Source organism: Ammodytes marinus (genome assembly GCF_949987685.1).
Source record: "Ammodytes marinus genome assembly, chromosome: 1".
In the NCBI taxonomy this organism is placed as follows: domain Eukaryota; kingdom Metazoa; phylum Chordata; class Actinopteri; order Uranoscopiformes; family Ammodytidae; genus Ammodytes; species Ammodytes marinus.
This window is the reverse complement of record NC_137230.1, coordinates 22599851-22616313: the sequence shown is the minus strand read 5'-3', so window position 1 is coordinate 22616313 and position 16463 is coordinate 22599851. Positions and strand designations below refer to the sequence as shown.

General features: G+C 41.6%; 1 protein-coding gene across 1 annotated transcript; it reads right to left on the bottom strand.

Annotated features, from left to right (window-relative positions):
* Positions 1-1317: 1317 nt before the first annotated feature.
* gas6 (growth arrest-specific 6) lies at positions 1318-16114 on the bottom strand. The gene is made up of 15 exons (XM_080030231.1): positions 15663-16114; positions 15247-15407; positions 12717-12741; positions 12566-12628; positions 10034-10156; positions 8874-8993; positions 8142-8264; positions 7163-7284; positions 6852-6970; positions 5321-5510; positions 5069-5233; positions 4820-4988; positions 4330-4469; positions 4043-4244; positions 1318-3366 (listed from the first exon to the last, which is right to left on the bottom strand). Exons 1-15 carry the CDS (start codon positions 15736-15738, stop codon positions 3215-3217), a joined length of 1950 nt encoding a protein of 649 aa, XP_079886357.1. The 5' UTR covers positions 15739-16114; the 3' UTR covers positions 1318-3214.
* Positions 16115-16463: the final 349 nt, after the last annotated feature.

Genomic DNA, 16463 nt, shown 5'->3' with positions numbered 1-16463 from the left:
TTGGGACCATCTTTAAGCCTAAAGCTGGCCTTCAGATGCTTTTTAGATATGAATACAGTAGTAGTACACCTGACTGTGATCAGATGGTTGTTTCCTTAATAACTTCTTAGAGTATAATACTACATAAGGGTTCCTGTGTAATGTCTCACTGTATTAACTATTGTTAATTAACTTTAAGAGCTTAGGTGAAATGTGAACTGGAGAGTAAATAGAGAGCTGATGTTGCTTATATTTAATTTTGTTTGCGTGAATCATTTAATGTGCACTTTAAAGTCAATACGCTGTATATATTATTGATGATGTATGTTCACTGCTATATTATGTAGCTGCCGCTGTTGCTATTTAATGCATTATGTACTAAAGAGACAACTATAATAAATGCATATATATTAACTGATGTATACATGTGGGGTAAGGGCTTAAAACAAATCTCACGTTTTAAAGGAAGAGTTTGATGTTTAGAGAAAATAATGGTTCTACGGTAGAACTTCTACCTCTCTAAACTCACTAATTAACATGTTTAAATCATACACAAACTGAAGTAGAAACTAGAATTTGGCATTTCTATAGAAGAACCACAAGCTGTGTTCCCCTTTCCAGTCTTTGTACTAAACCACGTGTGGAATCAATAAGTGAATTTCCTAAAATGTCAAACTTTTCCTTTAAAATCTCCTTTTAAAGTATCACCAGTGCTTCTTTTACAAGTAACTAGATGTTTTCCCTGTATTGTTTCAACTCAAAGTGAGACTTTATACAGTATGTATTCATTGTATGTAACATTTTGAATAGAAGTCTCAGATTCTTGGTATTACAAATATAAAGTTAAAATCGTAAATAATAAAACGCTTTCTGCTCAACTTAGTACACTGCACACTCTTACTGCTACAGCCTAGCTTGGTCAGGTATGACGAGCAGCTTACTGTGGCTGATGTTAGAATAAGTATTGTGAGTTGTATGGCAAAATACTCGGAGGCCCTTGTTATGAAGCGGTCGCTTCACACGCAATGTATTTCACAGTGGTACGCACTGATCACGATTGTTACATTTACAAAATATGATGTGGTATTTTCCAGCATTTGTCAGCAAATCAATTATAAAAGCTAGTTTTGTACTTGTCATGCTACACCTGAGCATGTTCTATTGGCTAACAATGGAGATAGTCAAAGAGAAGTATCAGAAAAGGTGAGACATTAAACCTTGAGTTTAGTACGTTAACCAATTGTCACATATGGAGCAGGACATGCAAAGTGTATCTGTAACATATCCACACCAAAAAACACATTTCTTTTTTTGAAAATACAATTTTACTCTGTGATGTTCATACAACTGCTTTTATTTTTGTTCTTAAATAGGATTTTCAATGATGACGGAAGACAAAACTCAAAAGGCAGACTTCTCTCAGCATTGTACACATACTGGCAGTTAGAAGTGAAAAATAAAAACAAAAGTTCAATGTACAACACATGATAAAAATGTCAAAACAAGAACTTGTCAAGCACTATATTCTGGCATTCATTCATCAGAAAACTACAAAATGATGCATTACAGAGGGAAGTAAAATAACACTGGAGCCCCTATTTGGCATTTTCAGTCACAATACTGACATTCGTTGTTTGTGTTGTTATCATTTGCTCAGCACCTATCAAAACAAATAAAAAAAAAACAGAGTCCTTAAAAGCTTTACGATACTTTGATCCTTGGCTATCGCTTTCACGGTCTCCCAATTCCCATTTTGAGAAAAATAATTGCGTATTTGTCGCACAAACATCTTTTTCCAGGAAGCATACAAAGTTGAGAGACTCATAACCGTTTTCAAATTTGGATCAACTTAAAATGTGCAGAAAACCTCGGAGAGCATAAGGTAGTGTTTGTTTTCTGTCTTCTATAAAGCATTGTACAGTCACATTATTTACATAGTCAGTATGTTTCAGCGCACTCTTTTTACTCTCAGTAGCTTGTGTGGTGCGTTTGATGCAGTGCTCACTTGCCCTCCTTCATGGAGGGGGCCCCTTCCTGTCTCCCTGTGCTTCTGTGACTCATCTTTTATCCTCAGATTGCTACATGGCAGGTTTTAACTGTGAGTGGGTGATTCTGAGGGAACGAAGGGGCCTCTGTGACAAAGTTAGTGATTGATTATTGATTATTGAGAACCAGACCGTTATACTCCAAAATGCACAGATGGGAATGCATCCTGTATTAACTGCAACCAGTGCAAATATTTATCAGGAGAAGCACAAGCTCTGTTTTTGAGTTACAGTACTGCACCTTTGTGAAACGATTCACCTGTTTGGAGGGAAAGCTGTTGTTTAAGTTTGGATGGGTTGTTCTTTGGAGGCACATGGTTGTTTTTTTGTTTAAAGGTTGCAGGCAGACATGGAGTGCTGCTTTAGTTTGAGAGGATATCAAAGAAAGAGGCTCCAAATGCAGTCCAGGTCTATCTGCAACAATGTGCAAGGTTTTCTACACAAACAAACTTGTGCCTAATACCACACCTGCCTGCTGTGGTGAAGATGGGGATTCAGCTTGTTTGGTGCAAATAGGATTGATTTACTCCCAAATCAACCCCTAAGCCATTATTCACCAAACAAGATCTGAGACTGAGCACAAATCTTTTCTGAGTAGGGTAGTTGACGTAGGACTATTTATCTAGTCCTCGTTTAATTGAATTGAACTTTAGCACTTCATTAATGCAAGCTCTGTGAACGTGGGCCTTGGATGTAAGCGACAGGACCAAAGCTCTATCAGCAGAACAAGAGTCACTCTGCCTACAGAGTTCCAGTCAGATCTGCATTGAAGCACAGGATGCCAGGCGTAGTAGGCTTGACCCAAGGCGAACCATTTGACATTGGACTAGATAAGACCCTGTGTGTTCTTGTGGGCTTACAAGGCTGTGATACATGGGCAGTTTTTGAGGCAATGTTGTTCAGCATTTGTTCCCATATAGTTAGCCTAGTACAGATGTTGCTCATAGAATACTGAGAATACTGCAAACTCCTCTAGGCAGCAGTGCCATCACAGTAAAAGGACGGGGTGATCCCGGGCTAAGGCTCCAGCTGCACCACAATACCTAGTCCATTTTTTATTTTAATTTTTTTTACATTCCAATTTAAAAACATCTCCCCTACTGGTCAAAGCTTTTATAAATACTTTTGGAAATCATCCCCATTTGACTCAATGAAACTGTTTGTGGATCAGTTTTTGACTGAAGCGCTGGTCACTGCAGAGAGTCCAGCAGGGGGCAGGAGTGTGAGCGGATGTCGTTGTGTTTGTGGATGGCCTGGTCCAAGTCCAGAGGCTGTCCGTTAACACTGACCTCCATACAGCCGCTGTAGGACGCCGACACTAGTGTGGACACCAGAGGAACATCTGAGGGGGAGAAAACATGTCAAATGTAATGGATTACAAGAAGGACTGTGGAGGAGCCATCACTGTGACCAAACCATGAGTAAAACAGTATTACTCAGTGTATTGAATCTGTCATTATGGCATATTCAGCAAACACATTGACCAACACTTTGACTGAGACTCAACCATACATGAAAATTCTCATTGAAGGTGTTGAAAATTCCTGATTATCTTTTTTCTCTAGTTTGGGGAATGTTGGTGGCTGTTATTGGCTGTGAGCCTGAATTATTCACTCAGCTGCCAGTCACTGCAGACATGACAACTCTGGATAATAATCCAAGAAAAACAAAGTGAGTCACCCAAAAATGTCAGGAATTTGACATGACGACCTCTTCTTATCATTCACTGGGTTAGATAATGTTTTGTTGACATTTGTTGGATGTTTTGGAGATTGTACCAGAATGAAAGATACTGTGTCTGACGTTGTTTGTCAGAGAAGCCTCATATGAAGGTAAATCAAAAGATCAGCTCATAGATATCTTTGCAGTCTAAAAATTCTTACATGTATAAAATATCTGTTTTGTCTCTGTACATGTTCTTGACCACAATACGTTTCTTTACTGGAGTTAAATGCACAAATAGAAACCAACAATTTGTCTGTTAAAAAGAATTACTGAAAAGAGAGAAGTGTCCTCACCAGGGAGGCCTCCTATAAAGGTGCTGGACTGTGACAGGATGTCAGTAGGAATTTCGGTGTCTTTACTACGTCCAGGCTGGCCGTCCACCAGCAGCAGTGTTTGGTTGCCTGAGATCGTCACCTGAATTTCATGACTCTCTCCGTCACACAGCGGAGCAGGTGAGCTGGCAATGATGACATCACCTACAGATACCACAATAAACTGAACAGCCACAGGAAAGGTCAGTTTGAGGTCACACATGCAAATTATACGGAAAAACACAGGTTGTGATTTGTAGTTCTCTTACATCTCGCCATTCATCAGTGTTGGGATGATAGTCGGCCAGGGCGATGGAGAGGGGGACTGTGTCCTGGTGAACGAGGGCAAACAGCACTCCGATGGCAGATGTTGGACGCAGGGTCAACTGGACGCTCAGGTTCTGTGTTTCTGAATTGATGAGAAAACAGCGGGTCATGAGTTTTATCGACAAACTAAGTTGAGACTGTTGACAAGAGATGATTGTGTCATCGCCAACTGACCTTCATCCAAACAAATTAAACATTGACTAACTACTTCAGGAAGAAGCAATTAAGCTCAGCTATGAAGTCAGAAGTCAGATGAAGTCAGATTTATTTATTGTCATATGCACCGTTACAGCACAATGAAATTTGCCTTTCAGTACACACCTCTCCAAGACAGGAGATAGTGTAACTGCAGGGTCGCAGCGTGCGCCGCGCCCCTCTAATGAATGAATCTATGAAAGACCCAGCCGTGCTATGCTAAACACCCACACACACCATAGCTGATGTTGAAGAGAGCAAAGCCTGTGCCGGGGTAGTATGCTCCAGGATTCTCAGTGCTGAAGCACTGCATGTTGTCGTTGGACCGAACGGTTTCTTGTATGGACGTATCTTCACCAGTCAGCCACCTCCACTCCTTCATACAGCCGTCCATACGGGGGTTCACCTATGAAATAATCGCAAGGAATATGTAAAACAACATCTCTGTTTGGTACAGAAAGCACACAAGCACATAAGAACACACACCTGATTTACAAGGCCGTCCTCTCTGAAAGGCACTCCTCCCACGGTAAGGTTGAGTTCATGCATGCCCTTCTTTAGCGTAAACAGATCTCCATTCACTGCAATCTTCATGACAGCTTCCCTGTCAATCTTAATCACTAGACTCCGCCCCTGCTCCTCCACCGAGATCTGAGAAGAAAATGAAACGTTCAAGGAGCTTTCGATTGGTTGATATAGGTTAAGTGTCAGTAGACATGTTACTGTTCAAGTTCCAACCTTTCTCCACTGTCCGTCATTAACGACGGGTCCGCTGCTGGTGACCCTGCTGACTGCGCCGTACTTCAGCTGCAGCTCCAGCTTCCCATGATGCATTGCCAGCACGATCCAGGAGCTGTTTAGGTGACCTCCAGCAAAGAAGATCACCCCCTCTGGGTCGTAGGTGCGGAAGTCAAACTCTGCTGAAAAACTGCGAAGTGGAGAGCAGGGGGGAGTGTGGATTTGAAAACATTTATTTATTATGACAAAGATGATTGAGAGTAAACATGAAATGTAAGAAAAAGAAAACAGAAGGGACTGAAATAGACATTACCAAAGAAACTATTTCCTCTAGTAAGCAAACTAGTTTTTTTATCTGCTGTCCACTTGGCAGTCGAACAGTAGATGGCATTTTCCCAGCTAATATATTTTTTTTTCTTTATTTTCGAATTTGCAAGAACAACTTGAAACGTGACTATGTATGGTAAAAAATACTTTTCCCTTTCAGACATGAAATTCGTTCTCTGGGATTGATTTACAGATTTGAGAACTGTTCAGCCTGCTGTATCAACACAAGCACAGCCATTAAAAACATATGAACAAGAATTTAAAGAAGGATCTGATGAAAGCCCAAAGTTTAAAACCACAATTACATTTGACATTGCATTTTGACAGTGTATTACAATAAAATTCCACGGAAAAAGGTCATCTGGAAGTTCATTTCTTGTAAAAACTATTATTTTATCTTGTAATGTACTGTATAAAAGAAACATGCAATACTTTTTGCAGCATGTTTTGAGTTCAATGAAATTCCAATGCAGCACTGGAATAGTCAGTTGCCATAGTAATACCTAACATCTCTTAAACAGGTCTAAAAAAAGATTTAATATTGTTCCCGAAATAAAGAATTTTAATTAATTGTTCATCCCTCTTTAAACTTACTGTCACTGACGTATAAATGTACAGTAGATGGGGTGGTCCTTTTTGTGAAAAGACAAGGATATTAGGTATTTAAAAAACAGATAGTATATAAAATGGATGTAGCATTCGGGCTGACCTCAGTTATTCCAACTGCATCCAATCGTATTGGCATATGCGCGTCGCCATCTTGTCAGATTTTTACTCCGCCTCATTTCCTCATACCGAAAAAGGGCATCGATGTGCCCATCTAGCTGACGTATACCTCCGAGGATAAGTGAGGGCCAACGGGCAGCTAGCTGTTACTCAAGAGACCGCGCCCCTAATTATTCATACATTTTAACCTCCAATAGAATAAAAACTAGCCTGCTACAAAAAAATAATCACCCCCCTCAGTGTTGTCATGGAGATATGACCTAAACATACAGACAAGAATGTTTTTTGTACCACACCTTAAATAGGTTTTATAATGCTGTGAAAACGGCATATTTAACATGGGAGTCAATGAGAAATTGCTCTGTTCTGAAACCTGCCCTTAGTGGCCACTCTGTGAACTACAATTGTTGTCACTTCTGCATTGGATGCTGGTAGAACTCGCTGTGGTTGGGGCTTGATTTAAACATAACTAACTCACCCAGTCTGAATCCTTCTGCGGAAACGTAGCCTCACAACCGGCACACCGCTGAACATGCGGCCCAGGTAGAGGGACCGAGAGTTCCTCTTGAGAGACGGCGACATACAGGGAGTCAAAGGCTGTAAAAACAGACAGAAAACTAGCTGGAGATAAAGCATTCTGCATTGATGTATTAAGATGTGACTTGACTCATTTGAGTGATAGTTTCAAAGATCATGAATGTACTTTTTAAAATCATTATTCAAACAAGTCGAAAGATGACCGTTTAAAAACAGCCTATTCACATATTTGGTACAGTCGCTGTATTTCACCTTACAGCTCCTGAGGTCCTGGCCCAGCTTCATGCCCTGACGACCATCACAGAAGCAGCGGAAACTCCCTGGAGTGTTCAGACACTCTTCTGCACACACACCAGCCTGACACTCATCCACATCTGACCAGTGACAGAGCAGGTTGAAGAGATAAAGAGAGGGAGAGACGAAAGGCATGAGAGGGGTATAAAGGGGTTACAAAGAATTAGAGAGAAGTGAGCAGGGTCCCATCAGTGGAGGAATTAGCTAAACATGAACTTTCCAGCATCCCCCCAGTTGCACAAGCATGAAATAAATAACTATCAGATGTCTTTTCAGCGTCAACATATCAGAGAATGCACAACAACACTTGAGTCAAGTGGTATCTGACTGGGTGGTATCTCCTCCCCTCCATGTCCAACCTTACATGGCCATGAGAAGGTTGGCTACAATAAATGTTCATTCCCAGGGGAGGCACACTGAGGTTAGGAAAAGTCTGGTTTCCACTATGGAGCAAAACAGGGCACACAAGGGAATAATGACTTTGGTTTGAATCTGTGAATTCTTATCTTATAGTCTTTTTTTACCAACAGACCTGATGCTGTGGTTTATTATCGTATCATGTTATCTTATTAAATAGCAAGGCAACATTCTGGTCCTTGACAACTATTTCTGTCATGACCGAATTTGAAATAAAAATACCATCTGGCATCACATTATGTAGGCAAAGTTGTATCACATGGCTCATTTTTGGTAGTTTAACTCTAAAATAGAGGCAGATTGGACAACGGTGACCTGTTACCTACTTATTGAGAATTTCTCAAAATGTCTTTGCATTCCTTTCCCGACCCCACAACACAGCTGCATCAAGCCCTGCTGGGGCTGAAGCTGCCCCTCAGTCAGTTCTCAATTAACTATGTGTGTGTGTTTCTATGCGTGTGTGTGTGTGTGTGTGTGTTTGTGTCTCTCTTTCTTTTATTGCGTGGGTATACACACTTACCAACACAGCTCTTGGTTTCATTGTCGTAGACGTAGCCAAAGTCACACAAGCAATCGTAGCTGCCCTCGTTATTCTCGCAGCGCGCTGTCCCACACACACCTGGGTCCTCACACTCGTCCACATCTGAAAGACACGAAATGTGGTTAGCTGTAACAGCTTGAAGTGTGGTGGACATTCAACAGTACCAAGAAGAATTTACAAGTCCTCAGCTGGAAGGACACAAACTGAGGAGGTTATTTGTACCTTTGCTCATTAGCGTCAGAAAAAAGAATACATTAACCCCAAGTCAGTGTCTAAATTAGGTCAATAGATGCTGGTTAACACAATACACACAGTATCTGCTGTCATACTTACATTGCAATAAATATTATTTAGAGGATGCGCTATTAAATTCAATTATAACTAACTCTTATCACAATGTTATTTATCTTATCTGTGGAACGCTACAACTTTAAATAAACTTTTGTGGGTTTAAACAGAGTTTGTAATGTTGGAAATGGCAAAAAGACTGTGAGGTTGAAGTGTTTTTTTTATCTAATTTATGACTTGCAATGTTAATTATGTCACATGACAGAAACCATTGGCTATAAGTGCCTCAATCACAAAGACTCTCACATTCAAATATATTAAAAAAAAAAATTAAAATGCAGACTGAGTCAAACAAAGTGTTTCTGTGCTAAATTGACCTGATTCCAGCTGTAAGATGATGTGCAACCATGGTTTGTGGCTTACCGTTACACATGTGGCGTCCTACCAACATGTAGCCTTGGTGACAGGAGCAGCGGTAACTGCCCATAGTGTTGTTGCACTCGTGGTCACACCCTCCATTTTTCTTGCTGCACTCGTCGACATCTGCAAACAGGATGCAGGAAAAACTTCATCATGGGCTGTGTACAGCAGAAGCCTGTTCGGCTGGTGTCGAGATTTCCCACAGTAATTCAGGATCAGGTTGCATTTGACCGATTTTGAAAGTCGCAATTCTAATATTCTGAATAGAAGCACACAGCCATGTTTGTTACAATTAGAAAAGCTCACTTAAATATCCTTTGCATTAATACTTTGTTAAACGCCTCACACATAACTGACAAACTGTGTCATTGTGGCCGAGTGTTGCAGCTGAGTGTTTAGGAGGAGTGTGGTCGTCAAGTGGAAAAGGCTCAGTCCGAGTCAAACTGAATCTGCTTTGGTTTCCTCTCACAGTAAGGTGGCAGGATGAGTCACAGTGGAAATGTGTAGAATGGTGTCTGTGCCATAAATCAGAGAAACATGCTTCCCTCTCCCTCACTGTGTGTGTGTGTGTGTGTGTGTACATATTAGGTGTGCTTTTCCAGTTCCTGCTTATACACTTGGCGACATTCTGAAAGTGGAATCCCTGGTCTAACGCAGTCACGTTTTTCAGAGTAGATGAAAAGCCTCCCCTCATATCTGTACACAGTAACTAGCTTTGACCTCTAAAGAGACACACCGATTCCCGTACATGCAGTTTATATTGACCTGACACAATTCACACATCATTAATAACAATAGAAGTAGCAGCAGCAGTTGGATATTAAAGAGGTGTGTCAACAAGAACTGTTGCAATTGTAAGATAAAAGAGAAACAGTAGAATTCTGCGAGGTCAAAATAAAAAAACACTGTTCGCACTGAAGTGATGAGAAACAATGAAAACAACATTAAACAAATACTGTAAATGATGAATGAGAGTGATGGGAAGCCAGATCTTTCTATCAGTGGATGGGACAGGAGTTGGCTGTCAGAGGCAAGGTCATCCATCAGCAGATGCTGGATATGACACTGAATGACGGTGCGAAAAGAAATTCAACCTCTGCTGAGCTCCAGCAGACAGTGTCCAACCATAACCTCTCTCTATCTCTCCATAGTGATGACCGTACCTTTCTCACATCGGGCTGCGGTCCAGCCTGTGAAACAGTGACATAGGAAGTCGCCCTTTTTGTCCTCGCAGCGCACCGTACCTCTGGCATTGCAGGGAGATGGAGAGCACTGGTCTGGAATATCTAAAAACAAAGACAGACACACACAGACATACAGAGTATTATATAGTATATTGCTTTGAAATGAAGGCTGTATAAACCGGAAGCAAACAGTGAGTGTAATTCTATACTGGACACCAGGAAGGGCATCGCGTATGTTCTGCATATCAGGAGTTCAATATAAATAGCCTAATGCTGGCTAAGCTCTTCTGTCGGAGATGACCTAATTCCATCCTTCCCAGCATACCTGTCCTCTAGCTCCCTAAAAAAACAAGATCAATGGAAATGTTACACTCTGTTCATTTCTTGTTTGTTCTATTTCACTTAAGGCCACTCTTTCACTCTGAGCTTGTGTAAGCGAGCACACGTGTAATTATTTTCTCTCCCCATGCAGTTTCCCTTTCCTAGCAGAGGACTTGGACTGCTCGACAAGTCTGGGCATGTTAACTGGAGCGCAGAGAGAGAAGAAGACAGTGTGTGAAGAACATGAGGGGGGAAAGGAGGGATATAACACAAAGGCACAACTTCACAATAAGTTTAACATCAACTCTGTATAAAAACTTCCCACCTCTTATTCAAGATCGTTGTGATTTCTACACTGACAGCAGACAATAAATCTAAACTAAACATCGGAGTGGCATAATGTAGCAAATCAAAATCAGTATCAACTACATGATCCAGCTGTGAGGATATTAAGATTTAGAGACAAATTGCGATTGCCAATGAATATTTACAACAGGATCTGGAACTGGGTTGTGTGAGCTGCCACAACACTAAAAAAATACATCTCAGGTGAATTAACAGGTTTAATATTATCTTAAAGATATATCAATCATCTAATTTGATATGAAAATAACGGCCCCTTATCATAATCATTCATAATATATAATCTTTTTTGATGATTGCAAACGGTGTTGCACAGTAGTGAAAATAGTATCAAAATACATTTTAGAAAGGTATTAGAATGGAAAAATAACAGACATCTTTACATTGCAGTTCTACTTCTAAGGGGCAGCCATTAAAGGTGGAGTCAATGATTCTGGAAAATGCAGTAAATATGTTCTCATGCGAATGAGGACATATTATTTACATTTAAAAATTATTTTAAAACAACCATTCTCCAGAATGGCTGACTCCACCTTTAAAGGAATCAGACCAAACAGACAGAAACTCAATGTTACTCAAACGTTGGGGTCTCTAAGATGCAAAGGTCAATGCTTTAGCCTAATTTGTTTACTCCAATTAAAATCATATATGTCCTTTAAAAGCACATGTGATTACATTAACTATAGCACACTCTGTTGGCTTCCACAGGGACAATTTGTACTGTTTCCAGAGCAACTAACAATTCTTGTCACATCAATATATGCAATGAGAAAATGTGTGTTTTCATTTTTCTGCAAACTGCAGCCTAAGGGAACAGAAACTGGCGGCAGTGGGAGAATAACCTCTGTCTGCTCTTCTAACAATTCAATCAGCTTTTGGTATGTGCAAATATAAAGCCAAGACTCATATCTTTCCATATCATGCCATGAGTTTTATAACATTGCCTGTCCGTAATATTTCATAAATTGAATTATTGGAAAATCATCATCTGCTTTGATAGTGGCGTACGACATTCCAATAGCGTGCACTGAGCCAGGAAGGAGATGGGCAGTGATTTGCAGCATGAGTTAAAGGAGGAGATAAGAGGTGAGAGAGAGAGAGAGAGAGAGAGAGAGAGAGAGAGAGATGGCGTGCTAAAGAATACATTAAAAAAAGAGCTGCCGTGCCACAATGCTGCAGCTGAGTCATGGAAACCCCCCACGAGGTCCATCAGCCAATAGGAACCAAGCCGGCTCGCTCCCTCTCTCCTGTATCCTGATGCAGCAGAAATCTCGTGCTCCACTCACGTCAGACCATTCTCCCACGTCACTCCTCCGCTGAGGCCAATCACCAAGACGTTGGTGCAGACACGCAGAGAGTGAGTATATGACGACTGAAGGGGTGTGTCACTCATTCACCAATGACCGGCATCACCGTAGCAAAGTGCTGCATTATTACTCATATAGATACCTGGGCTCATCCATATAGAGCCCACTCATGCTGCCTTAAAAGTCACACAATCATTTAAGTGTGTCACACACTGCCAAAAGTGACCTGGAGCTGCCAAATAGCCAAAGAGACAAATAGCCACCTTTTAATCATCCTTAATGCTTTTTGCTTTTTAACCTAGAGACAGTGTGATGCAGAGCAGTGATACTGCAGTGCAGCCCAGCACACACACTACAACACTCTGGGTGTAGTAAGTTAACACAGCACAGTGAGAAGAAAGACAGAAAGGAAGGCTGAGAAAAAGTCAGTTTGTAAAAAAATAATGAGAAAGTTTTATCTGTCAACCTTCCACAGTTTTGAAATGAAGCCAGTAGATGGGTAAGAGGGCATGAAACTTACTGTGGACACATGTGATCAGATCCTGTTTCTTCTTTTCAGCATCTCCAAACTTCTCCATACAGACTAAACAGACACAGAAATCAAAGTTATAATCAGTGAAGCAAACCGTTATAGATGGAACAGAAGAGTTTTAGTCAGAATGATAACTTACCTAAATATTTGGGATAGAAGTAGTCCTAAATCAGGCGGGGAAGAGATGGAAGGAGAAAGGGATAAAGTTAGGTAATTGTATAAACTAAAAACCTTGACAGAGCAAGTTAATCTAAATAAATGCTTAAAATACTAGGGGGGGGGGGCATTAATACTTGACAGAATAGAGGATGTTGGTTTCTTTTCATACCTGACCTCTGTGCTCAAACTCATAAACAATCATTAATCTGGACATCTGCCTCTGAGTGTGTGTCGGTGTGTTTAGTATCCAGATAAAGAGATTACAGTATGACTTTTCTGTGATCTGAGTGTGCTCTCTCTGGGTGCGGCCCTTTGCCAAAGGCTTCCTGAGAATTCTCTGCATTCCTAATAGTAGAAGTAGCATCCCTCCCGCCTCCTTGTTGCAGTGCTTCTCCATATGTAGGTCGAAAATGTGGGGAGACCTACACAGATGGAGAAGGTGGCATGGGCAGGCACAGATGCCTAGGGATTGCAGCATTATGTGCATTACTGCATGCTTAAGATGCAGGTCTTAAAGTCTCTAGTAAGAATCAGCAATCAGATAAAAATCAGCTCAAGCTGGGAACATACTACACTTGCTCCTGATTTGATGCGACAGATGACTTGCAAAGTGACTGTCAGTCAAATGTAGTTAAGATGCATTGTGGTCCTAGATCTAGATGTGGGCCTAATAATAAACTTTACCCTAACTTAGTTATTAGTCAGTTGTGAGTGACACCTTTATTTTTTGGGCTATGTCCCAAATGAAAGGTCACGTAACAAGTGAGAGAGCAGTAACTTTGTGTGATGGTGTGAGTATCCAGAAACACCCCACTCACTCTCTTTCTCTCTCTGCAGAGCCAGAAAGCTGCAGCAGAAGGAAAATGCAGAGTCAGAGACAGGCACATTCTAAATGAATAATGCAGCTATGAATGAGACTGCAGCTTTGTGGCACGACATGGCACAAAAACTACAGGCACAAAAACTCTGTTCTTCCGGTGATGGGCGTCCGCCCGGCTGATTTAAACTGGACCTGAAGGGACATCATCTGACTTCACCTTTTTTCCTGTGAACCCTGCTCAACTTGGCTATAATCCTCCTTCCCTTCAGCTTCCACAACGTCCCTGCACTTGGCTTATCGCACAAGTAATCTCTGAGTCATCGATTGCCTCATTCACTCCCTCTACGCTACAATTCGTGACGGCAAAACTCCAAGGAGTAAGAGCCGTTGTTGAAGAGCACATCATCATCACCACCCCGACGCTAACAAAAACGCACACAGTTCAAACTTCACCTGAATTTCTCACTTACAGTTCCAAGGAGCCAAAGCAACAACAAAAATGTCGGGAAATACTTGTTGCTGATATTTCTTGACAGCTAACATTTAAAAAAGGGTTCTATGCATGAGTTTGCACTACAATTTGCCCCACGCTGTTACTTATCCTTCAGAGTAACATTCACACATGCCGACACTTGTAACACATCATGCACAGATGTCAAGTCTGCATTTTAAAGCTGATGGATGAACACACACTTGGCCTGATAGCCCATGTTCCACGTCTTCTGACACAGTACTTATTTATATCTGAGACTCTGGAGGTTGTATATCCAGAACGTGCAATGCATATGCAATAGGCTTATGTATTCACATGGACGCAAAACGCTAATGAACACAAACTAATCTGCAGTAAATGGATTTAGATTGTTGGTAAACATCGGGGAGCATGTACAGATTAGTAGTGAGGCATTATGGTGCATTATGGTGCATTGTGGTACATGTTTAATTCCCTAATAGAATCAGAGGTGAGTTTGTTTACATCACTCACATGAATTTTCTGGAAAGGGAAATGTAAAGAGTAGGCGTGAGAGGTGGATAGAAGATATCCAGGTGTTTTTTTTCTTTCAGATTTGGCAGCAACCTAAACCAAGCAGAAACCTCCAGTGGATTGGGCCAAATTTCAGTTAATCATTGAATATAGTCAAGCCAAAAAGTAGACAAGTGTGTGTGTGTGTGTGTGTGCGTGTGTGTATGTATGAAGGGGAGTGTAGGGGATAGCAGTATCTTCACTGAAACACATATGACAAACTAAAGCTTAGTCATGATGACTCAATGTCTGTGACAGAAACAGACAGAAAAGTTCTTGACATGGCATTATTATTGTATGCACTGACAGCAATCGATGATGTGGACTTATTGGAGCATGAACACCAGCAGCCCAGACTATGAATCATTAGTCGAGTGAGTGACACATTATCACCATCAAGCCTCTGTGAACATGAAGTAAACAACCGACTTTGCAGCTTTATGTTTTCTGACAACTAAAGGTTTGGGTCCGTGGGGCCATGTGAGTGCAACTGGTAATTTGTTGTTTGATTGAATAAGTGTAGTTTAGACTTCACTGCAGTGTCTCTATGGCGAAAAAGGTGTGGTGTTGTGGTTGTGTTTTAGGGGGCTTCCGTGCAACCTTGACTCAAAAACTCTCAACTATAGTGGTGGTATGGACTGCTGCCATAATGCATCATACACTCACCGTCTCCGGGTCATTTTCAAACACTTCTCTGGCCTCCTCTTTGGTGCACCTTTCCTCCACACACTCCCTCTCCAAGTGCCCTTGCTTCGTCTCCTCGAAAACTTGATTCGCTCTCCTTTGTCTGCTCAGAAACTGGTTCGCCTCTTGGGGAGATAATGAAACTACAAACAAATAAATAGTAGAGAAAAGCAATACACCCCATCAATATACTTATGTAGGATTTTACCCTGCAAGAGAAGGTCAAACAACACTGGAGTTGAGCAATATTTTGAAAACGAAAACATTTGAGAAAAGGGTTGCGAAACATCCACTGAAAGCACCGTTAATGCCAAGTATCATCATCAGCCTCCACAACACAAATGTCAAAGGGGACTGAGCGAGCTAGCTAGCCACCTAGCATGCAAGTGTTTACTTACTGCTGTCGGACCAGCGGACAGCCAGCAGGATTAGCAGTGCTGCCGATGAAAGGGACTTTGTCGGGGTCCACCGCATTGTTTCACCGCTGTGTCTGCGCCAAGCTTCAGAAACTTTCTCTTGTCCCGTCTTGTACAGTCTTTCTACCACCGCTCTCTCTCTCAATGTCAATGCACCGAGTCGAGGCTAACTAACGTTGGTGCGAGGATTTTTTTTACTGCAGGTATTCAGGTACTTCCAACCGCTGCCCGTCAAACGTTTTTTATGTTTGGTTTGAGTATCGCGCGCTCCTCACGCATATCCTTCACAATTAAGCAAATTAAGCGTCCGTCCTCTTTCCTCTGTGGTTCAGCTCTTCTCCCATTGCAGTCGGTACTTTGATATGTTTGACCCTTGATCGCTCGTGTTGAGCCCGGACCGAGTCCCCCACTCTGCGGAGATAAAGACTGCACGCCTCTGCTGCTTCAGTAGGGGGGAGTAGCTCTGAAAAGTGCAGGCAGGAGTTTGTAACGATGCAGGCACCTCTCCCTCATCCCTCCCTCCCTACCCTCATTCTGTGCGTGTGCGTGTGCGTGTGTGTGTGTGCATACCTTGCCACCCAATATCATACTGGTAATGGCAATATTACTTACAGCCTCTGGCATGCATGGGATAAAAATGCAGAAAATGTGTAGGCTAATTTTACTCAAAAGGGGCCAACCACCTCTGTTCTGTTGTGTGTGTGTATTTCGAAGCAGTGTATAATCATGTTGGCTCAGGGGACTTCTACACTTGCCTGATGGTCACACAAGGGGCAGTTGAGT

Coding starts and splice junctions, on each gene's coding strand:
- gas6 (XM_080030231.1), bottom strand. CDS start 15,738: ATGCGGTGGACCCCGACAAAGTCCCTTTCATCGGCAGCACTGCTAATC. Junction 8,265..8,873: donor AGGACGCCACATGTGTAACG/GTAAGCCACAAA, acceptor CGTGTCTTTCAG/ATGTGGACGAGTGTGAGGAC. Junction 3,367..4,042: donor CTTTATAGGAGGCCTCCCTG/GTGAGGACACTT, acceptor TCTCCCCCTCAG/ATGTTCCTCTGGTGTCCACA.